General features: G+C 36.8%; 1 protein-coding gene across 2 annotated transcripts in view; it reads left to right on the top strand.

Annotated features, from left to right (window-relative positions):
- The window catches only part of NCOA1 (nuclear receptor coactivator 1), a 137,884-nt gene that overhangs the window by 96,000 nt on the left and 34,073 nt on the right, over nucleotides 1-7,811 (top strand). For both annotated transcript variants that reach the window (XM_006767522.2, XM_015566389.1), the window contains 3 exons: nucleotides 2,323-2,503; nucleotides 5,384-5,501; nucleotides 6,912-7,080. In XM_006767522.2, the coding sequence (XP_006767585.1) occupies nucleotides 2,323-2,503; nucleotides 5,384-5,501; nucleotides 6,912-7,080 (468 nt within the window). The remainder of the gene's footprint in view (nucleotides 1-2,322; nucleotides 2,504-5,383; nucleotides 5,502-6,911; nucleotides 7,081-7,811) is intronic.

The following is a 7,811-nucleotide window of genomic DNA, read 5'->3' as shown; positions in this document are numbered from 1 at the left end:
AAAATCGCATAACAGCCGAGCATACACCCAGCAGCGCTGCTGATGCCTGAACGGTATGTGGAATGAAGTGGGCGGGCATCGGGAGGCCACTATGGCACGGGGCAAGCACTATGGGCAGTCTATCTGAAGTGTACCTGGCGTATAAGACGACCCCCCACTTGGAGGCATATTTTTCAGGGCCAAAAAATCGTCTTATACGCCGGCAAATATGGTACACAGAATATAGACATCCATAAAATAGCTGGAAATGTATTGACATAGCAGTTTATCAGTAAGGCTCTCCATTGTCAGACAAGATTCAAATTAGTATGCATCAGTCCTTTTTCTTGGACCAGCTTTATTTTCTTCTCTCATCTTCCAACAAGCTCTCTCCCCTCAGGCATACTGTACTCTAGGCCCATGGAAGTCCTTGCCATTCCTGGGATACATCCCTCTTCTAAGCATCCTCTGCCTTGCCCCCCTTTCTACGTCTGCGGAACCCATCTTCACAAACCAATCCAGACATCATCTCTGTACAACCTTCCTCATTAGCCATGTCCTTCCTCTGCACTTGACAGTGCTCTGGGTTGTCTCTGTTTACTATTGTAATAACACTGTTTTGATTATTTATTCGTGTGCTCTTTGAGGATAGAGCTTCCTCTCATGATTTTTAGTACAACTAAGCTAAAAGTCATGTTTTTTAAGCTGAAAACAGTTTTAAATAATGACTGAATTAAAATTCTCCATAAAATTAACTTTAAAAATAACAGCTGTATTAAACAATGCCATTGCGTACAGTGCTGGCACACCTGTTTTGATGCACATGCACACACATTTTTGCTTAGTTCAGACCTAAAATTGGAATTGCAGAATTATAAGATAATATGTTTTCATCATTAGTAGATAAGTTTATTCGTGTGCTCTTTGAGGATAGAGCTTCCTAAGATAATATGTTTTCATCATTAGTAGATAAATCCAGTTTTCCTAGTGTGTGAGAATTCCTTCTAGTCCCATATTTTTACTAATATTTGGTCTTATCAGTCTTTTAATTTTTAGCCATTCTGCATCTGTGTAGTGGTATCTCATAGTTTCAATTTCTCTGGATCTCTTCTTTTGTGAATTGCCTATTCAAATGTCTTGCCCAGTATGTTGTCTTTTTCATTAAAAATTTTAAGAGTTCTTTATGTACTTTATGTACTTTAAATGAGTTCTTTATGGTTTTATATTTGCAGATATCTTCTCTGTCTTGTGGCTTGCCTTTTTTTTGTTGTTGTTGGTAATTTTTTTTTTCCCGCGTGTCAAGCCATCAACCATCCAGGTGCCCATGGCCAGGACGCTGGGCGTAGGCGAACCTCTCTGCTCTCTGCCACCTAATGACACAGGCGGGACACGGCAGCCACACCTGCAATGCCTCTAGGGGCAGTTGTTGGTGTTTTTTTATGAAGTTCTTCATTTTAATGTAGTTCAGTTTGTCATTTTTTTACTTTATGGTTAGTATTTTTTGTAACAAAAGACACATTCAAAAATGTTCACAGTAGCTTTATTTGTATTAGCTCCAAACTGGGAACACCCCCAAATATATAACAGTAGAAGGATATACCGTGAAACGTTCGTACAATGGGGCACTATTCAGCAATAAAAACAAGTGAGTTACTACATGCAGCAAGATGTCAGAAATGTAATGCTAAGTAAAAGAAGCTAGACATTTTAAAAATACATACATATAGTTCTATTTATACAATCTAGAACTATAAGTTTTCGTTGAATTAAATAATGAAATACAAATAGATAGACATTTTATGTTTATGATTTATCTAAGAGTAACATAGAAGAAGAAGAATACAGTGAAATAAAGGCCAGTTTTTTTTCTGTGCATGACCTCAGACAGGTATTGGGACTCCTTATCTATCCTAGAAGACAGATATATTAAGGTAAATATATATGTAAATTTTTTATTCCATCATTAAATCATTTCACAAAATTTTGAAAAAATATGACAGAAAAAAATTACCCTTGATAACTGTCACTGTACTCTTAACACTTCTTTACAGTTCAATATTTTCCTACGCATAAGTTTTATACAGAGATACGTTAGATAAATATGATGTGTATATTATCTTATATCCTGCAATATATTAATATCATAAGCATTCAAATTTTTTCCAGTGGAATCGTTAGGTCATGTAATTTCAATGAGGTCTCAGTCTTTCTAATTATTCTTTCTTCATTCTTTCATAGCCACATTTAATTCATAGAGTTTAAAGGAGCAACTTTGTTTCTACATTGTTCCTGGTGAAAGTATAGAATATACTTTCTCTAACTAACTCTGGTTTCCATTCTTAGTTTACAGCTGACCTTGACCAGTTTGATCAGTTATTACCCACGTTGGAGAAGGCAGCCCCATTGCCAGGCTTATGTGAGGCCGAGAGGATGGATGGTGCAGTCAGCAGTGTCACCATCAAATCCGAGATCCTGCCCGCTTCCCTTCCGGCCACCACTGCCAGACCCACTTCCAGGCTGAACCGTACGTGTGGGGGACAAAAACCTCATTTCCATGTTTAATGAGTCACTGTTACTGCGCAGAGCTTTTGTTTATCAAGAATGAAATCTCTTTTCATTAATGCTACTGTAAATAATAGACAGTTACATTTAGACTTAGGACCTTCAATCAACTTGTGTGATTTATTTATCTATTTATTATTATTCTTTTGAATCCTCACCCGAGGACATGCTTAAAGAGAGGAAGAACGAGAGAGACAGAAACACGATGTGAGAGAAACATCAATTGGTTGCCTTCTGTAGAGACTAAACCACAACCCAGGTATGTGCCCTGACCTGGAATTGAACCAGCAACCTTTTGGTGCATAGGATGATGCTCAACCAACTGAGCCACTCCGGCTCAACTTGTGTATTTTAAATTACAGTGTAACATCTACCTTTTTGTAATTAATGTTAAGGTGAGCAGTTGATGTTAAGGAGAGCAATTTTGTATTCTTACCCAAAACGTTCCATTGCAGGGCTTTCAGAAATATAGTAATTGGGTCAGATTTTGTTTCCCCAAGTGTCTTGAACACTAGTCCTAAGAGTTGCAAAAAAAAGGACTTTGTGCTAAAGTACACTGAACCAAATGCTACATGGCACCTACATCATTCCTCATTAAAATTTCACAGTGCATATTACAGGTTTTAAGAAATGTTAAAGAAATGAGTTTAATTTCTTTCACTTAATTTCTTTCTTGATTATGGAACTCCTTTTCTCAGGAAGTACATATTACCCCATAGGATGAATTTTCCATGGAGCACTGTTTAGGAGACAACTGTGTTGAAATAACTACTGCTCTAGCCATGTTAGCATTCTCCTGATTAAGAAACACTTGTGATGTTCTCCATGTCTTTTTATGGTCTGATAGCATCTCGTTTTCACTGGTATTATATTCCATTGTATAGATGGACCATAATTTATCCGTTCTTCTGTTGAAGGACATAGCTGATGTTTTTAAGTTTTGATAATCAATGAATAAAGGAGCTATAAACTTTATGTACAAAAAAAAGAAAGAAACACTTCAATAGTACAACACTCCAAATTCATGAAGATAGGATTGTCAGATATTCTCACATATCTCATTTTGAAGTTGAAAAAACACACAGTGGTGGTAATTCCATTGTGTGACTTTGAAATTAAAAGAAACTAACCAGCTCACTTTCAAAATTTGCCTGGGTTCCTGGCCTGTCTTGTCCCTCTTCTGTCAGGATCAGTTGTGAGACTCATTTATTTCAATCTTACAGCAGCTTTTAGTTGTCATGACACAATTCCTGAAAGTTTACCAAGATTTCCCGGCAGCTATAATGAAGAATCTTAAGTCACCTTGACCCTCTTCTCTATCAGTTTTTAACTATACTTCGATTTTTTAAAAATTGTATTCATCTTCTCAGGCTGCCGTAACAGAGTGTCACATACTGCGTGGCTTAAGCAACAACTTTATTTCCCCACAGTTCAGGAGGGTAGGAGTCCAAAGTTAGGCTGTTGACAGGTTTGGTTTTCCCTAAGGACTCTCTCACTGGCTTGCCCATGGCCGCCTTTTTGCTGTGTCCTCATGGATGGTAGTCCCTCTGTCTGTGCTGTCTGTGTCTTAATCTCCTCTTCTTATAAGAATACCAGTCACAGAGCCCACTCTAACGACCCTGTTTTAACTTAATCATCTCTAGATGATTAAGTCACATTCTGGGGTGCTGGGAGTTAGAACTTCAGCATATAAATTTGAGGGGAATACAGTTCAGCCCATACAATGATTATTTAATATATGTTCATTTTATAAATTATAAGCAATCATTAGAAATCTTAGAAGAGAATAAATGTTATTCTTAATCTCACTACCTGGAATCTACCAAGGATAGATAGCCTAACGGAATTTTTGTGAGTTAATATTTGAAATAATTTGTAAAAATAGAATTATTCTGAACATAATATCTTGGATTATGCTTTTCTCTGTTTCATTTAACAGCACATTATAATTATATATTCCATAATTTATTTATCAGTCCCTAAATTTCTATAATTTATTTACAGTGTTTTTCCTACATAAGTGGTACATAAATAATCAAAGCTTTCAAAAAAAATTCCCCCACAAAAATTTTCAAAAATGCATATACTGTTTTCTTCCATTACAAAACATAATTCAGTCTCTTTTTTCATTTGTCATTATAAGCATCAATTATTATACTATTATATTTTCAGATTAACAACTATAGAGCTTTGTTCATTTACTGAATGACCCTAGAGCAGTGGTCGGCAAACTGCAGCTCACGAGCCACATGCGGCTCTTTGGCCCCTTGAGTGTGGCTCTTCCACAAAATACCACATGCGGGCGCACATGTACAGTGCGATTGAAACTTCATGGCCCATGCGCAGAAGTAGGTACGCATGTGGCTCGTGAGCCGCAGTTTGCCAGCCACTGCCCTAGAGGCTATGCCCTTTGGTTTGTGCCTTTTATGCAGTATATTTTACTTTTTGCTTACAGCTCTCAGACCATGATAATAACACTGTCCCTACTTATAGCATATTCTGATGTGCTGTAAACTGAAAAATTCATTAACCAAAATTGTTATAATTATCTTTGAAAAATTTCCAATAGTCTGGAATGATTCTCCTATGGTAACATCAACTTATGTGCAAACTTTTTAACATCAGGCTTTCTTTGATTCACAGACCTTTTCTCACACTGTCATTTACTTGTTATTATGTGACCACCTTCTAGTTTAAGTTTCTGAATAAGTGACTCTGTATCATTGAAGTAATACTATATAACTGAAATCTCACTCTACTGTACTATATATTACTTCTGGAAAATATTGTCATTTTATCTTCCATTTTGACACTGACTTCTTACCTTTGCTCCTATCATCAGGATTACCTGAGCTGGAATTGGAAGCAATTGATAATCAATTTGGACAACCAGGAACAGGTGATCAGATTCCATGGACAAATACTACAGTGACAGCTGTGAATCAGAACAAACCAGAAGAGTGAGTAATATATTTTGTATTTTGTAAAGTATCAGATACCAACTTCTACAACAAAGAACTACTTTTCCCAAACTGGATTCCAGGATACATTGGTATTTTGTTAGATGTTGACAGACGTGATTGATAATGGAAAAAAAAAAAAAAGGATGGGGAAGATGGAGTTAAACAGATGTATTTACTGCATGACTGCAAGACTAGTGTATATTGTAATTACCAGAAGATTGATGCAGTATGCAGCTGTTGGTTTATTTTTTATCTCTTCCTTTGCTTTGATGGACTACCATAAAGTTTCTGGGATCTATGAACGAATCGGCCTCAGTACAACAACTATGTTGCTCTTGAGCTTTTAGTTAGATGATTATTCTGTCCAGTTTTTCTCTTTGTTTAGAGTAAGAAGGTATAAGGAGGGAAGGTACTTTCCATATCTACTCAGTGTCCAGCTATTTGTTTTATTGCTTAATACCAAGCATGTTTCATTTTTCTAGTTTGAGTTCTTTTTAAAATGGCAATCATGCCGAAACGGGTTTGGCTCAGTGGATAGAGCGTCGGCCTGCGGACTGAAAGGTCTCAGGTTCGGTTCGGTCAAGGGCATGTACCTTGGTTGTGGGCACATCCCCAGTAGGAGATGTGCAGGAGGCAGCTGATCGATGTCTCTCTCATCGATGTTTCTAACTCTCTATCTCTCTCCCTTCTTCTCTGTAAAAAAGCAATAAAAAATATATTTAAAAAATAAATAAATAAAATGGCAATCATGTAATGTTAGCAATATGATTTAATCATCCTTGAACATTAGGTAATGCAATGTATACTATTTTGTTTGTGGTTCAGTTACCAATAAGTAATAGCATCCATTGAATGAATAAATTTTTCCTCCCAATCCTCACCTGGGGACATGGTTATTGATTTTTAGACAGAAGGGAAGGGAGAGGAAGAGAGAAAGAGAGAAACATCAATGTGATAAAGAAACATTGATCGATTGTCTTCCCATATGCTCCGTGACTTGGAATGGAATCCACAACCTAGGTATGTGCCTGACCAGGAGTCAAACCCAGTCTTCCGGTATACCAGACAATGCTCCAAGCAACTGAGTCACACCAGCCAGGGCAGAACAAATTTTAATATAGGCTAAATTATTTTTTTCTGAGATTTTGGTTGATTTTTATTTTCTATTTTTGTTAATTCTTTTTCCCTATCTTAACTATGTTTGGTTAATTTTGAGATTAGTTCTGTAAGCTGACATGAAGAATATGGAGACAAAGTTCAGTGATTGGCAAAATAATGACAAATATGTTCATAAATTTCATTAAGTGTATCAGAAAATTTTCTAGAACTAGATTTGCATGAATATTTATAGTGTATTTGCTTTCTTAAGATTGAATAATTATTAACCTGTATCCTTTAATTCTGCAGCCAGTGTATTAGTTCACAATTAGATGAGCTTCTCTGTCCACCAACAACAGTAGAAGGAAGAAATGATGAGAAAGCTCTGCTGGAACAGCTGGTCTCTTTCCTCAGTGGCAAAGATGAAACTGAGTTGGCTGAATTAGATAGAGCTCTGGGAATTGACAAACTCGTTCAGGTATTTACTAAAGTTGGCATTTTTTAAATGAGTCTTCCCTGAGAAGCTAGAAAATGGTTTTTAAGCAAGGTTTTTCAGTGTTCTCACTGTGTTTTATAATTTACCCTTGTGGAAGTTAACAAAATATATAATAGGTAATCTACACTAATAAAAGAGAAAGATGAAAATTGACCATACCTTCGTGATGCCCACCAGCCAATCAGGAGTGAGTATGCAAATTAATCCAAACAAATATGGCGGGTTAATTTGCATACACAGGTGCAAGGGGGCAGGGCAGGGTGGGACAGTTGGGTCGTCGCCATGGCAGAAAGGCAGCTCCTGGCTGGAGCAAAGGCGGTGCTGGCAGCCAGGAGAAGGAAGGCCCATTCGTGCACAAATCTTCGTGCTTCGGGCCTCTAGTAGATAATAATGGGATTTTACACAAAGTAGTAGTAATAATAATAGTGTTAGAAAGTCTTAGCCTTTCAGTATGAAACAGAATCTTAGAAGCTCTCCTTAGAATAGAATACAGATTCATATCATCACTTCTTATTTTAGGATTTAATATAGTATCCTTTATTCATGCGAGCCTTCAACCTATATTTTTCATATTTCAAATGTCCAGAGGAAGTTATGCTTCATGAAACTCCTTTTAGTTACACACACACGCACACAAATACGCACACACATGCACACACACACACACCCCTACCTACACACAACAGTTCACAATTTAAATTGTATTTCTTAGA

This window comes from Myotis davidii, unplaced genomic scaffold, assembly GCF_000327345.1.
Source record: "Myotis davidii unplaced genomic scaffold, ASM32734v1 scaffold238, whole genome shotgun sequence".
In the NCBI taxonomy this organism is placed as follows: domain Eukaryota; kingdom Metazoa; phylum Chordata; class Mammalia; order Chiroptera; family Vespertilionidae; genus Myotis; species Myotis davidii.
Note: the sequence above shows the minus strand (reverse complement) of the source record. Positions and strands in the feature narration are given on the sequence as shown.